The 17096-nt window shown below is 41.1% G+C and overlaps 1 protein-coding gene across 1 annotated transcript in view; it reads left to right on the top strand.

The window, feature by feature from the left end:
• vas (ATP-dependent RNA helicase vasa) overlaps positions 1 to 4394 on the top strand; it is a 33240-nt gene extending 28846 nt beyond the window's left edge. Inside the window, exons 12-13 of the mRNA XM_019059247.2 lie at positions 1267 to 1359; positions 2554 to 4394. Coding sequence (XP_018914792.1) covers positions 1267 to 1359; positions 2554 to 2610 — 150 coding nt within the window. The 3' untranslated portion in view covers positions 2611 to 4394. The remainder of the gene's footprint in view (positions 1 to 1266; positions 1360 to 2553) is intronic.
• Positions 4395 to 17096: the final 12702 nt, after the last annotated feature.

The following is a 17096-nucleotide window of genomic DNA, read 5'->3' as shown; positions in this document are numbered from 1 at the left end:
CCAAAAATGTTGGAGTTGGGGGAAAAGTAAAAATAGTCGCGAAATTTGATGATGAAGAAATTATAGCAACCCTGCAGACCTGAAATGACCAAATCATGATCATACTCTGCAAAATATAGACCTTCAATGTGAAAAAACTGGTTGGGTTGAGGAAAGTCAGCCAAGGTGGGCCCTAGAAGGACCCTCATCGATAACTAGGGCTGTGCGAGCCTGGTTTTTTGGATTCGAGCCGAGTTCGAGTATTTTTTCACTAAGTCGAGCCGAGTTCGAGCTTTTTCGAGCTTTGAAAATGACCCTCAAGCCGAGTCGAGCTCGAGTCGAGTTCGAGTAATTTCGAGTTTTAAAACGTGATTTAATCTGCGGCGTACATCAAAGGAACTTCGGGCGGCACAAGTGAAGGCTTTAGAGCCCATTTATGCACGCAATTCGTGTCGCCGTGTCGCCGGCGGCAGTTGTCGCCGCGACGTTTTTTGGAATCGCGCGATCCATATTTTTGTAGCCGCAGCACCTTTTTTCTGCCGCCGCGACACCGTTTATCTGGAGCGCAAAAGGTCCAAAACACGTGCTCACTTTCAGTCTTCCAAGCGGCGGTCGCCGCCGCAGGTTGAAATTGGTCGCGCGCATAAATGCGCTCATATGACTCCGTGTATTTACAAACCGCGGGCGGCAGGAAATCGCCGGGCGGTAGCGTGTTGGCGCTGCGGATGGTAGAAATTTGCCGACGAGACTCTGATGTTATTCAATCGTAAAATGATGGCAAAACTAACGTTAGTTGAAGTATGATTGAAATATTTGGAAGTTGGACTCTTTCGGCGTTTCTGGCTCAAAAAAACTCGAAATATACTCGAAAAAACTCGTGTTGTTGACACTCGAGCCGAGTTCGAGTACTCGCTCGAACCTAACCTAACTTTCGAGCCGAGTCGAGTACTCGATACTCGGCTCGACTCGACTCGAAATTCGAGTACTCGCACAGCCCTATCGATAACCATCCTTCATGTCATTTTTCTTCTGTTGAAGAAAATTCCTTGAAAATTTCAAGTAAGGAAGTCAATTGTTTGAAGTCCCTCAAGAACATTAATGAAATAGGAAATTTGGAACATTGTAACTAAGATTCCCGGTGTTAAGTCAAGCCATCCATTTATTAAATTAATCATGTTGCCATATCAGTTCCTCTGAACCTGATTCGCAATACCTTATTAAATCATTCCACGTACTTTTTTCTTTCTTTTTAACCAATAAACTACATATCATCTTTCTTTGTCACAGTGTAAACAACCAGTGCCCGATTTTCTGACTCAAGCTGCAGGCGGTGGAAGAGGAGCCTACGAGGCCGATGATTTCGGAGGAAGAGATTTCCGAGTAAGTTAATTTCTGTTAATATTCTTATCCTAATTTTTATTAGACTGGCCTGCAATACTTTTATCAGACTGTCTAATTTTTCCTGAAAGCAGTGTCAATAATTCAGCAACTTGAGCCAGCAGGGATACTGAAAATTCAAGAACACCAACCATCAGCTGCTCTCTGAAACTTTCGCCTCATGATCGTATTTCCTACTTGCCTCTCAATCACATGTCCAATTTTATGTCAAAATGGCCAATTCCCTTTGAAATGTTAGTTTTGCCCCCACTTTGGTGAAGTATCGATGGAAAAAAACGATTATTTTTGAAAATTGCCTCATGATCCAAGATTTGTCTCATGTTTGCTGCAATCCTAACGAATTCGGGCATTTTCGACATCCTTACCTCAAGCTTGATCTTATCTCCGAATCCAGTTTTGTAGCAGCAACCTAGACACCTATGGGAAATTTGCAGAAGTGGAAAAAGTTATGGAGAGGTTCAGCATTGCCTTACTTTCAACATTAGACCTTTCGTAACAACCCTGTGAAATGACTCCTTGAAGCTAATGAATTTTCTCGTCCACGAAACATTAGATTCAGAGAATTTTCAGTTACAGCCTGAAGCTGTAATCATTATAAGAAGCTGATATGTCAAGAGAAGCCAGGGAATTGGAAAATAAAGAAATTAAGGAAACCCTTCTTCAGTGAAAACTTCTTCTGTTTTGTAGGCATCAGTGTAAAACTTCAAACATTTATGCAATTCATGAGTGGCGGTAGCTTCTCATGCAGAAACATTGGAAGCTGTCAGCAAAAAATGGTGGCAGCCTCTCATAGGCACACAGAAGTCTCATAGTCTGAGGATTGACATTTAGAAAAACTGACTTAAATTGACAGAAGAACATACATGTAGCACCTTCGAAATAACTGCATTTAAGGGTACTTTTACTGCCTCTGTTGCCAGATTCACATTTTGCATTTATCGCTCCTAAAGTATTTCTCATTGTCAATTTGCATCATTCCATTGATCGTCATTTTTTCTGTTTTCAAGATAGTGTTTTATTTAAGTGCATACATATACGAAGGAAGCAAGTTAATTAATTTCAACAAGTCACTCCAAGATTGGCCACTTTAGCTGGCCTTAAACAGCTGTCACAGGATTATATTAGTCTGAACATGTACATAATTATGTGAGTAATTTTTTTTCTTTCTTTTTTCAGAGCAACGACAATGGTCATTCAAATGCTGGAGTACAAGAAGAAGAAGAAGCGTGGTAATTGTCCACCCTTTGTCTTTTTTCTTTTCTTTCATTTTTATTTTCATGTTCTCCTATTATTTTTTGGTTTATAAGTTAAGTATTATTTATGATACCATTTTCTCATTATTTTTTTTGTCTATTCATCTAATTCTGAAAAATTCATGATACTACGTTTCAAGCCTAAAGCTATTTTTCTCATTTCAATTATTTAGTTCTGATAAAGTTATTCTCATTTGATAATATCATTCAAAAGAAATGGATTGAACATTCCTTGCAACTGACTCATTTGAATTCGGAAATCAATGTGTTGAATATCTCTAGAATGACATAGCTGGTAAATCAGGCCATTTCAACTGCTTAGCTCTATTTTCAGCGGCTTGCATAAGTTATCACACTATACGATCTTTGCCAGTTCTTTGTAATCAGGATATGACTCCTTGAAAATTTACTGTAAAAGGATGAAAATAATCATTCTAATTTCAATTAACAGTTTACAGTACACAAATAAAAATAATGTAAGAATAGATTCATTTAATAGCAGGAAATCATTGTGAACGATCGCAGACCACTCTTCGAGAATAACTTCAAGTAATTACACAAAAGTCTTCAATTCATTTTGTTTGAATGATTCTATTAAACTCCTTTTTACCTTTTCTTGGATTTATATCATGTTTTATTATGTCTACATTTTTCTAATAATCTGTACATTCTTCTTCAAATTCTGACTTGTTGTACCGGTGACAAAATTGTGACTAGTCAGGCAAAATTTTGACATGATCTTTCACTGCAAAAAGGTTGTCAACAGTGTCGTCAAATTCAGTGTCCAAAGTAATTGGCAAGAACTTGCCAACTTTTTATCTACGTTTTTAACTAACTCTCGGTGATTGAATTGCTGATTCTCACCGGTTACTTTGCATTGTAAAATTGACAACTCAGCTAAAAACCGCGTTCTAAGTATGTAAATCTCATTTATACGAGTTAAATAACATTCGACAGGAGTGTTTCCTCATTAGACTGTGATAAGTAGTATAGTTTATCTTCTTCTTATCAGTGAGGAGCCATCTCATCATGGTGGATAGAAGAAGGTTTGAGGCATCTTTATTCATGTTAAATGTTGCGTTCGTCTGTATTGACCTCTCAAATCTCCTTTGACTGATATTTTAAATGTAACCTTAGATTATCCTGAGTCTGACAGGAAAATATTAGTTTATAGCATCAATCTGTGAACTGCTCTTGCGCCAAAAAGTTAGAAGACTGTGGCCTGAGCCATAATTTTAATTCTGTAAACTCAGAATTGAAGTAATGAGGGATTGCCTTGATCTTCTTCGATTCCTGCAGTGTCTATTTGCAGACGAGATAGATAAATCAACTAAAGTGAACTTACCCTTTTGAACGAAATGCCATAGCTTTAGGGGTGAGTGAATTTTTGAAAAAATTGTTTCCAGTCATCGGTTATCCAATTAAATGATGTTAGACCTTATTTCTTGACAAGTGAATAAACATAATGATGACAGGATTTACCTTTTATTAGTTGAACCTGATTCAAAATGGGCTCATGTGCCTTGGAATTCCCCGTTTTTTTTCATTATAATGTGTCGTTTAGTTAAGCTCTTAAATTTTAAAATGAAGCCCTCTGCTTTATTTTGTTAACTATACTTAGTCTCATAATTTTCTATATTTTTTACGTGAAAATTTTTATGTTAATTGTAGATCCTGTTCTAAAGTTAATTTTTTGTTACCTGACATATTTTTTTACTGTTTGAGAGTAAGGTTACTTACTATTAAAATATCTTTTGTTCAGTACATATTTTGAATTTCTTCTTCTTCTTTGCCTTTGTGATCAGTGTGCAAACATCATCCTAAAATTTTAGGAGCCATTTGTCCTAAAAGCCCACCTCTTAAGTACCATTTAAAATTTTTTTATTTGTTGACCATGAAAGAAGCAAGACTATCACAGGAATATAGGCTGCTCCAAACTTCCTAGGCCTTCTATTCGATGAAGTGCCCTTCACTTTTTGGCTTATTTCATGCGGAGTACCCGTGAAGTTGGAATATTGCTTGTAAAAGAAGTGTCACACTTGAACAAAGGGACATTTTAATCTGCTCCAAAAAGACTTACAGTAGTTGCTTGTGATCTCTTGGGGAGTGAGATGAAGGACTCACATTTTATCCCGTTAATGTCTCCATGACGTGAGCTTGTGATATGGTAATAGTTCTGATTCTCATTTTAATTTTTTGACCCAGCTCAGTTTTTATGATCTGCTAAATAAAATTGGTTTCTCAGAAGAAACTTGTTTTTGCTCTTATTTGCTTCAAGCTGGTTCAAGTTTTTAAGAATGTTATTGAGGTTTGTGATTAATTATTACAGGTCTTCTGAGTATTGAATTTAAGGTGCAGTGTGTCTTTCTTAGCGTTATGAACTTTCATGGTAATTTATATGAACAACAAAAATTGACATTACCTGATGATAGAAAACGAGCTCTTCAGCCATCAGGTGCAAAATGAGAAAAATTAACATGCGCTTTTTAAATTGACTTTTAGTGCAAGTTTCATTAGACCATGACTTAGATTGGTAAAGTTCTCTTTTGATACGAAAAATATCCACTCAATAAATCTATGTATCTGCTTGTTTTGGTTTAATGTGGTTGAAAAACACATAATAGATAAAGAGGTGAACAGATCATATAAAGCCAGGTTTGTAAAAACAGCGGGTATCGAGCATCTGCCATTTTTAGAGATAACGTATTTTTAAAATCCGCTAATCTTCAAGAGTGTTGATACCAAGTTGCAGACTTCTTGAATAATTTTTTATTAAGATATGAATAAAAAACTGTGTTATATCTGTAAACAGCGTATGTCAGAATTCGTTGAAATAAGTACTGAGCTAAATAACTTGTTGAAGCTCTTTATCTCCTTAAGGATCGAGTTTATGAGCACATGACAAAAGTAATCAAAGTCAATTTGACCTAATGTACGTAGGTCTTCGGAAGATTGCATTTTTCCCCATTTATGATTATTGATGAAATAGTTGGTTCCTTATATTTTTTTGAAAGTTTTACCTAATATTTTTTCCCCCGAAAAACATTTAAAAACTCAATAGTAATCATAATTTGATCAATATCAATTGCTCTACTTCTCTTTCATTAGCTAGTAGGTTCATTTTATGTTTTAAAAAAAGTTCTCTGTATGAACAGCAGATACGGCCTTTTTTTAAAATCATTGTATCTCGTTGACGTTTGCTTTTTCAAAAATCTAAAGCTCTATTTTTAGAGGCAGACTCGTTCTATAATAAATTCCTTGACTGAATCCTATTTGCTGCACGGACATGGAAACGCTCAGCTTTGAAAACTTTGAATGCGATTTTCTCAAAACTTGGAAACGCGGCATCTGCTGTTCTTGCATATAAGGCTTCATGGTACATTCTTGCAAAAATAAAATTAAACTCTCACAAGTAGAGAAAGGGAAGAAAGTGACTTCTCTAACTTGGTGTAGAAGATGTGGAAAACTGGAGATTCTCCTGGCAACCTAAAATGTCATTGTCAGTAAAAGAAAAGGGTACCAGAGAGTCGGTTTCAATAACCAGAATTTCTTTTCTCGGCGCTCCAAGACCATTTGTTTTTAACCATCGCAACTCCAGGGAATGATTCCGTCAATGATTCATAAGCTTCAATCCTAGGACGCGAATACTGCCGACAAGATCTTTCAAATTTTTGTGTTGGCAATACCAAATTGCTCCAGAGTTGGAAAAGCTGCATTATTTGTGACGCAGCAGCGGAAAATGTTCCTAAAGGTGGAGGGAGAAAAAAGGTATCTATACGACAGTCTTGAGGGGTCAATAGGCCTGAAATATTAATTGGTACAAAGAGCACTCATGAATTTACTTTTCGTCAGCGATTCAAAATTTAAGAACGAAAAACGTATCATTCAAAAACCTCTTTTTATGTCTGCCGGCGGTGTTGGCGAACCGAGATTTGATTTACCTCGATCGACGAAAATACTATCCAAGATGTAAATAAGTTACGGCTTGAAACTTACAATTAGACCCGATTTTCTTTAAAGTAAAGCGAAATGATTAGCATCGAAAATTGATGATCGGAATCCTTTACCTTAAACCGGAGTTTTTGCATCTTAAGGTGAGGCCTTACGGTGTCTGGCGTACGATACATTGCATGAATTAGTAAAAAATCTCCGCAGATTCTGTATTTTCAGCCAAAAGAAGAACGATAACCCTTGCGTATGATCCTAAAAAATCATTCTAAACCATAAAATTGGCAAATTTCAGGGGAATGGAAGCGGGATACGCTTTGAAGAATAACCTCGCATTGTCGATGTAGAAGTTTTTTCAGTGTATCGTACCTGGGATACCGCAGGGCCGGATTTAGGGGGTGGCCACATGAGCCGCGGCCCCTGGCGGCAAATTTAGGGGGCGGCAAATTTTGCAATTTATTTAAATGTAGGCATACAAAAAATCGGACTCAGAAAAATAAGTTACCTGTACCTACATGAGAAAAGGCGACAAAATCTCTCATTTTCTGAGAGTATAGTAATTTCTAATTTTGTCGTCTTTCGGTGATACCTACAAGAGACAACATCTTTAATTAGTCGAGTTAAGAGAGAAACCAAACACGCAATTACGCGGAGCGTCGCGGCGCAGAGAGCAACGATGACGAGGACTTGAGATGAAAAGGAGAAGTCCTCGGCGCGGCGGTCGGCATGTAACACATATTAACACCTACAAGACTGCATGAATACTTCACGCATTGCGTCAAACACAGTGCAGTCAGCAGCGGTCGGCATGAGACGCATAGCGCCTACAAGACTGCATGAATACTTCACGCATTGCGTCAAAAACCGTGCGGTCACTCGGTCAGCGTGAAACGCATAGCGTCTACTGGACTTCATGAATACTTCACGCATTGCGTCAAACACAGTGCGTTCAGCAGCGGTCGGCGTGCAATGCATAGCGCCTACTAGACTGTAGGAATATTTCACGCATAGCACCAAACACAGTGCGGTCAGTGCGGCGGCGGAAGTTAAAATCATTAAACCACATTTGGACGTATTTCTGTCAAACGGAACTAAGCGCCATAGGGGGAGGAAGGTAGAGGGGGGCTTGGATTGGCGGCGGAACTGGGCGTCGGACTCATTCGTTCCTATACTCGCAATGCTTTTCCATGGCGCTTAGTTCCGTTTGACAGAACGCGCTATCCGGGATTCTAAATTCCTCAGAAGGAACTCAAATTGGCGCTTAGTTCCGTTTGACAGAGATACGTCCATTTATGTTTGTTCTTGCATAATTTTTACGTTCATTTCTTACAAAATGGTGGCCTTGTTCACACAGAGATAAAGGACGACGGACCGGTCTTATGGGAAAAGTGGGCCCGGTTAAATCGGCTGGCGTTTTGATATGTTGTAGGTCTTAACCTACTGATCAAAAGTGTCAATGGGCATTTCTCCCTATCTCGAAGTTTTACCCCCCATTTTGGGGGTCAAAGTTGCCAATTCGGCGTATAATTGGCAGTTTTGACACCCGGGTTTATTGGTCGCCTATGAGATTCTTTGATGGTTTCTTGAGTCTTTTGTATCCTCTGAATAGGCTAGAGACCATCCGAACTCAAAAACTGACAATTTCGCCTTATGGGTAAGGGGGGGGGGGGGTGTTCACGCCACCGATTTCAGAGTCGGCGAGCCGCATTAAACCGATTCTTTCGCCATGTTTTGGAGAATTTTTTATGCAAATGATTGCGACTGCATCTTGAAAGGTCGACTAAGATGCAGCTCAGAATATACCCCCGGGCGGGAGGGGGGGGGGGGGGTGCGACCGAACTCGAGCAGCGTAACTGGCTTGCGCGGGTCGGATCAAACCGATCCTTCTATTATGTTTTGGAGAACTTTTTTGCAAGTGACTCAGGCTGCTTCTTGAAAGGTCTACTAAGATGCAGCTCAAAATATACCTCCCCCCCCCCCCCGGGGGGGGGAAGCGAAAACTGGGCCGAAAAGCCGACCGAACTCGGGCAGCGAAACTAGCTCTCGCGAGTTGCATCAAACCGATGATTTTGTCATGTTTTGGAGTTTTTTTTCCATCCCAATGAAACAGACTGCATTTCGAAGTGTCGACTGAGATGGAGCACGGAATATGCTGTATGAGAAAGGAGGTTTCTCAATCCGCACCCTCCCTTGCAATAGGATCTCTCAGCATAGGTCAGTGTGGCACTGACACTAGTATAGTGGCATTTTTTACCACCACCATCACTCATACATAATTCCGAGGGTCGTTTTAGCTGACACGCATTTCCGACTGAGCCCAATATTTCTATAAGCGAAAGCTAATGGTGCAGATGATTCCTACGGCTGAGACGTATATAACGTCGGTTGATTTCAGAAATATATCATCTAGGTGATTTTTTAAATGAAATCGCACATTATTATCGAGCATTAAACAGTTTTGTAGAATGTCAAGAAAGGCAAGGAAGAAAGCAAAGCATTCGCAAAAAGGCAATATATGCAATGCAATCAGTTCTGAAGGTATTTGACGAGTTCTGGGTTTTTCATTCTTTCTACTGGAGCTCCATAAGTAATGGATCAAATCCTGGAAGCTCTCAGTGCAGAAAGTGAGGCGAGCTCGCTGAGATTTTTTTACGTAATCAGAAAATCTAAGAAAAAAACAAGGTCATGTACTTCTTCTTTTTAATTTTTTTTCTTTTCAAAAGCAAATAACCCCTCCCCTCGTCGAAATTCTGAAATGCATCAGGATATGCTGAAAATTGAATGATGCGTTAAACGGTATGAAGTTTTAATCGTCCTAGCCACATTCAAAAGTGTCACTCTACTAGTGTCAGTGCCACACTGACCTATGCTGAGAGATCCTATTGCGAGGGAGGGTGCGGATTGAGAAGCCTCCTTTCTCATACAGCATATTCCGTGCTCCATCTCAGTCGACCTTCCGAAATGCAGTCTGTTTCATTGGGATAAAAAAAAAAAAAAACTCCAAAACATGACAAAATCATCGGTCAACCTATCAACTCATCAACCGATCAACAATCAAACTCGGGCAACTTTCGCTGCCCGAGTTCGGTCGGCTTTTCGGCCCAGTTTTCGCCTCCCCCCCCCCCCCCAGGGGGGGAGGTATATTTTGAGCTGCATCTTAGACCTTTCAAGAAGCAGCCTGAGTCATTTGCAAAAAAGTTCTCCAAAACATAATAGAAGGATCGGTTTGATCCGACCCGCGCAAGCCAGTTACGCTGCTCGAGTTCGGTCGCACCCCCCCCCCCCCCCTCCCGCCCGGGGGTATATTCTGAGCTGCATCTTAGTCGACCTTTCTAGATGCAGTCGCAATCATTTGCATAAAAAATTCTCCAAAACATGGCGAAAGAATCGGTTTAATGCGGCTCGCCGACTCTGAAATCGGTGGCGTGAACACCCCCCCCCCCCCCTTACCCATAAGGCGAAATTGTCAGTTTTTGAGTTCGGATGGTCTCTAGCCTATTCAGAGGATACAAAAGACTCAAGAAACCATCAAAGAATCTCATAGGCGACCAATAAACCCGGGTGTCAAAACTGCCAAATATACGCCGAATTGGCAACTTTGACCCCCAAAATGGGGGGTAAAACTTCGAGATAGGGAGAAATGCCCATTGACACTTTTGATCAGTAGGTTAAGACCTACAACATATCAAAACGCCAGCCGATTTAACCGGGCCCACTTTTCCCATAAGACCGGTCCGTCGTCCTTTATGGAACTGAAATTTCGCGCAAAGTTCCATGAACTTTTTTTAGTAGTGTTGACAGGGCTTTCGCAAAAATGTGTCCAACACGAGTAAACGAGTCATATGCACCCCTCCCCCTCCGCACGTTCACTTGATGGTTTTAATTGATGTTTCAAAACGAATGAGAAGGGGGCGGCAAGTAGGTAAATCCGGCCCTGGGATATCGTTCTTTCTTTGGCTAAAAATTCAAAATCTGCCAGATTTTTTACTTAATCGATGCGATATATCGCACGCTAGTTCGACCACGCCAAAATCCGTGACGGCCGGCCGGCGTATCTTAAGGCATTTTCTGCCCTTCTGCGCAACATTTTTTTGACCGAAGCTTGAACTGGCAAAATTCCCTACGCGCCGATTTCCACTGGAAAGCACCTCGAACGTGGTGTAAAATTGTGGCCCGGAAACAAAAAAACAAAAGTGCCTTCAGATGTCCGTGTAGGCAAAACCGCAACGTTCCCGAGCAGAAATAGTCGGATCGGATCACTGGATTCGATAGATCTGCAGGTTTCTTCCTTACCAATTTCTACCAGAATACGCATCGACCACCGTTGAATAATCGGTTTTGAGAAAGTGCCCAATTTCGAGGAAGTAGAAAAAAGGAAAAAACTGCGAATTCAATTGGACATTTTCGGTGAAGGGGCATTTCTTTTAGCGTATGTTCGTCACTTCGTCAGTTCCCGATGAGAGCACCGTAGCGTAGGTAGCTAAAAGTGTAAAACTGCTTGTTCACTGACCACTACAGTATAAATATTTTTAAAACTTAAAATTGGGAACTTTTTGAAATAAACAAGAACTTGTAGGTACCTTTCTTCTCAAAGTAAGTAATATAAGAGGACAATAAATTTTAGGAAATAAAAGAGAAAAAAAAAACAAGCGAGTACACTCAACACGCGATGTTGGGAGAGCGCGCCAGGGTCGTAGGAATATATCTACAACTGTGCATCATAGCAGCCTTAAAAACAGTTTTCTTTCAAAACGGGGAAATATTACAGTATCAGCTCACTTTCAGTTCAGGTAGGCAACTGGAGCTCCCAAATGATCGAATTAATAGCACGTTCAATCGAAACCCTATAAATATAGCGTGGAAACGGAATAGGTGTTTTTAACGCCACATTAGTTTGCCTTCAATTTTTAGGGTAGGCCACACTGGGCCCCATCTGGGGCCCGGGCCCCGGTACCAGGAACCCAGTATCCCCCCCCCCCCCCTTGTGGCGGGCCTGCCTTCATGCACGCTGGCCTTTTCGATTTCCGTTAACATTTCTGCAGTTATGAATGCGCTTAAGTGCGCTTCAGGTAGAATTGTATTTAGCAAATGGGTGGTTTTTATAGGAGGATTATAATTTAACAAGTGGTTGGAAATGGAAACAAAACAATATGAACCGTGCAAAACGATTATTCCGATAACGTATCTTGGCTGTTTTGAAAACGCCTTCAAATGCGGCGTGATACCTCACGCATTCCGGAGAGTTCAAATAGTTGTATCATTGCGCCGTATGAATGTGACGGAAGATTTAAATGGAAATAGCCTTCATGCAGGCTCCCCATCCCATCACGAGCCCTGGTACCAGTTTCAAGCAAGGAGGGGGGGGGGGGTCCGAGGGGCATCCCCCGAGAAATTTTAGAATTTATACGACTAATCGGTCGCATTCTGAAGCTTCCATAAAGAATTTTTCCATCAATTTCTGCGGAATAATTATGTTTTTTTTCCCTACTTTCAGCACAAAATACTTGCGAATTGTTGCATTCAAAACATCTGGAACATTTTTATTTATTTTTTTTGGGGGGGGGGGCATATGATACTATTTTCAGTTTTAAGAGGGCCAGGCCCCCCTGGACTCCCCCTTCGTTTGTCTATGGCAAGGGAGTTGAGGCATGAGCCATTGAAGTCGAGGATGCCCAGACTGGAGACTCTTAGCATCTGACGACGGAAGAAAATGAAACGCAGTTACTAAAAATATCCCTTTGTACTGAAAATCTTGAAAATTTAAGAAGAATTTTACAGTGCCCCAGCGTGTTTCTGAAAATCTATTCACCTTTTGTGAAATTTTTAGGGTAAATTTTTCACTTTTTCTTACGAAACAAGGGTTGCATGTGAATTCGTAGTGGTTTTTCGCGGGTAACACGGGCCCCTCCGGGGCCCGGGCTCCGGTACCAGGAACCCAGCATCCCTCCCCTTTTGGCGGGCCTGTTCCTCACCTGGAGGGTTTCCTCTGAAATTTCCGCTGGTTGAATCTGAGACACCTATTTTTAATATTCATCTTTCCCGATAAGTTGGAGACAGAACTGTCATAATCCTCTAAGAAAAAAGGGGGGAAATTGCTTTGCGATTGGAGTAATTTCCGAAACAGGCGTAAACTGTGACAGTTGAAGTTAGTAGCTATTAAACTAATAATGACCATTAAGCTGCAATAGTAAAGATAAAGTGCAACTTTTTTTTCAAAAGGCCATAAAAAGGAGCAGTGGGAACCGTTGAGACTGATAACTGGCCGGCGGCAACGGGCGAGCGAACGAAAGTGTTGCCAGCTGAAGGGAGAAGCCCTCACGTGTGGAGATAATATATGCGATCAAGTTATAATCTCCATCCTGTAACGTGCAATTTCAGCCTCTACTATCCGGAAGATGTTTCACAGCAGAGTTGCCGAATTTCTTAATAGAGCACCTCTCTACGAAGAGTCAGGACTTCAGGCCTCATAAAGGCTGTTCAGTGTTCAGGGCTCCGAAATGGTAGCGATTTTGGACAAGAGGGGGTTGCCGCCAAATCTTGACAGTCATAACTGCTGCGCCAGTCGTTAATTAATTATTATGAGCATGAAAAAACTGAAGGGGGCTGAAAACCCATTCACCTTTCACAGTAGTCTAATGATGTCGAGCTGGTACAAAACGGTCGCAATGGACCACTAGACAAGGTACGAATTTAAACAATCTGATACATGTTTCTTAACAAGAATTTCACGTAAAACACGATTCGTGCAACGAAAATTACTGAAACCAACTCCTAAAGAAGATATTAAATTTTTTATTTTACATTGGTTACGAGAAATTTGAACTGCCCGCTCACAAGAAACTCAAAGCTCTACGTGAGTCAAATCGAGCACTACAACGGTTTCAGCAAGCCTCTCAGTCAAGCAATATACATTTCCCACCACGTGTTGTTAAAATTACAAGCAATTTGCTATAGCTGAGCCAGAGTGTCAAGATTGAGGTTGCCAGATTTTTATATAGCAGAGGCTGTCATGATAACGTTTAGCGCTCGATGTGAATCACGTAGACTATTGAGTTTTCATGAGCGGGTGGTTTGAATTCACGCATCAAGAATCACTAAATAGCTTCGTAAGGAGTTAATTTTTGTAATTTTCGTTGTGCGCATCGTGTTTTACGTGAAATTTTGGTTCATTAGCATGTATCAGAATGCTGAAATTCGTACCTTGTCTAGTGGTCCATTTTTCAGGATAGGGAGACTAGCCTCTGAGGGAAGGGGTTCACGGGACCTCTACTGCGGTTATATTTTTTAGTATTATTTCAAAATCTATATGCTATTTTTTTTGTAACACCTATAATTGTTTTTTGTGAGTAAGAATATGTTTGATAAAGTGAGACAATGTATGGTGCTTCTAGCGAACGGAACCTTTCCAGTGATTTTAACCCATATCTGCCTTCAAAGTTCGCCATTTTCAGGCTTCAGACCCTCAGCCACCACCATGCAGCTTAAGATGGTTGAGCCAATCAGAAATGGACCCCGCAGTCCGCAGTGTCCTCGCTGGTGCTAGGTCAAAATGTCCAAAAGAAAATGTCCAAAAGTCAAAATGTCCAAACCCTGAATGCCCAAAAATCTAAAAAGGCCAAATATCAGAAATGTCCAGCAGACAAATAAGTCGAAAAGTAGGCAAATGTCCAAATGTGAGATTAGGCATTGGTTGAGTTGTTATTGGATTTTTGGGTGCAGGTTTGCAAGCTATTTGTGAATGCAGCCACAGAAACAGATGCGTCGGATAATGGAGAGATGCAGGTTAAGAAAAAATGATGATAACATTTTTCATGAGAGCAGGCAAATTCTTACTATTAAAAATGCATTAGTGATTTATTTTCCAAATTTTAAGTGATATTGACAAACATAACAAACATGGCTAATATTACCCCATTTGTCATGAAAAGCCAAAAAAAAAAAAAAAAAAAAAAAAAAAAAAAAAAAAAAAAAAAACCGCCTGAAAACAGTTAGTATATAATTACTCTTTCCATTAATTTGGACGTTCGCCTACTCTTGGACTTATTTGTCTGCTGGACATTACTGATATTTGGCCTTTTTAAATTTTTGGGCATTCAGGGTTTGGACATTTTGACTTTTGGACATTTGTTTTTGGACATTTTGACCTATTACCTCCTCGCTTTACCTTTTCAGGTGCCCAGAAATTTCTCTATCTGGACATCGCTAGAGTATACCTATACCGAAGAGTATTGGCATCTCTATGCCGATCTCTGATTGGTTCATCAGTTTCAGGCTATCATGGAGCTCCAAAGTAGGCCCAATGTAAACAAACCCGACTCAGAGGAACACATATTATCGGCTGAGAAATGAATGATAATCACACTCAAAGGTTAATTTTCAGCAAAAATATCCATCAAAGTTCCATCCAAACTCAATTCAGAAGTTGGACCTACAAAATTTTCTATCGCATCCAAAATCACGTCTAAAATTTTGTAGAGCTTTGTCGCTGTCTTGTTTTTGTTTACATTGGACCAAAGTAGGAGCGGAGGGGCTGGGGTCTGTTTACATTGGGCCAACTTTGGGGCGCCATGATAGCCGACCAATCAGAGAGCGGCACACTTTTTCCGTAGTAAAAGGATTGATATTGAGATGGCAACACTCTCCCGTGTACAAGGAGAAAAAAACTTCGTGCATGGGACCCGAAGTTGAGGTCATATGGATCTCTGAAGTTTTCGGATCACGCATCCGAAAACTTGAGGTCCAACTGCCGAAGTTCGGGTCAGACATCTGAAGCTATCGGTATGTACCGGAATACTTCAGATGTGTGACCTGAACCCTTCGGTATATACCGAAGTACTTCAGAAGTCTGACCCGAACTTCGGCAGTTGGACCTTAAGTTTTCGGATGCGTGATCCAAAAACTTCAGAGATCCATACGACCTTAACTCGGGTCCCACGCACGAAGTTTTTTTCTCCGTGCACAGGAACTCTAGACATCGCGTCTTTGAGGGAGAAAAGTGCGTGATAAATTACAGAGCGGCAACACCGGGTAAAGCGCAGAGGGATGAGACGAGGCGCAAAAGAAATAAGGTTAGCTCAAGCGCAAGCGGAGAGCAGAGGACGGGCGGAAAGCAAAAAACGCGAATCCGCGCGAAGTTTCCACGGGAGTTGCTCGGTTTTGGCTCGACGCGCGAGAACCACCCAGGGATCGCACTCGTATCATTTCGATCGTTTTCGATATCGGTTGCTATTGGCGAAGTTGGCCGAGCGCGCCTCGACGCGCTCGCGCAGGCGCACCTATTTTCGATCATGAGACATTGATGGATCGCTTAATCATAGGCGGGCAACTTTGCGCGGATTGACGGACGATCGGGCATAATTCATAAAGGCAAAACCATTATCGAGGCTCATCGGGGAGAGCTTTATAATTATGCCACTATTACAGCTATTAACTTCACATTTTCGACATGCTTAAAATGGATTTTAAATTTCACTTAAAATATAGGCCTTGCGCTCTCGGATTCCTCGCGCAAGAGCGCGCGCTTGAGTGCTCGGCCGGGAACCCGCGACTTGGACAAACTCAACTGAGCCTTTAATTATTATCTACTGTTTCTTCTAGCCACCTCTGCCTATCGGCCAAAGTTAGAACCGCCTAAGTGCATGATGATGTGTTCGGTGGAGTTGCGCGGTTCTTCGGCTCCCGGTCGGCCCTTTTCATTGGGCAGGGGCCCCACCGCGGCCCTTGTCAGCGGGAACAGGGGCGTCAAAGCCCCAACGGCCGCAGAAATCAAGTTAACACTTCAACTTAATCGAGAGATAGTAATCTCAAAATAAACAGCTAAATAAGCCTACCGAGGGAACCCAAGAGAGCGGAATTTCTAAGGCTTTCATATTTCAAGGGCTTCCTTGCCAAGCGGTGCAGGTGAGCTGCAACGGCATCGGTAGATAAGAGTGTGCGTGTTTAATATCCGTAGGTATCACACTACGAGAGAAAAGTGCACGAGAGAGTCCGTTGTCATTCTCACGATATCGAGAAGAACAGATTTGAAATTTTAGCAATTTTTGAAGCCTCAAGCCTTCCTAAGAGTTTAAAGTAGTACTCTGAAATTATTGAGAATCAATGTCTGAAATGAGAGTAAATAGTTTTTTCTCTGGAAATCATCAATATCGCAATACACTATCCAAGATCGTCATTAAATTCTACCATACATAGTAGCATAGCCAACAATTCTACATGGGGGTGAGGGCTCAAAGGTAAGAAATTCTTGAAAATCATGAGAAAAAATGTTGTTGGGGGATAATATGCAGTTATGAAGGAGAGCAGTGGAAATCCTCTAAAGCCCCCCCCCCCCCAAAAAAAAAATCTGCACATTAGAAAACTGCCCTAAAGTCGGTACTAGATTTCCTCATTTCATTGCACATATGACAAGGAAAGGGAAATATTTCGAGACGTTTATCGAGAATATACTCGGTAAAGTTGAAGTCTGAGTTTGCATGAGACTAAATTTTGCGGCAAGAGGAACTGCGAAATGAACCCAAG

The sequence above is a fragment of the Bemisia tabaci genome, chromosome 6, assembly GCF_918797505.1.
Source record: "Bemisia tabaci chromosome 6, PGI_BMITA_v3".
Classification (NCBI taxonomy): Eukaryota; Metazoa; Arthropoda; class Insecta; order Hemiptera; family Aleyrodidae; genus Bemisia; species Bemisia tabaci.
This window is presented reverse-complemented; position numbering and strand designations above follow the sequence as displayed.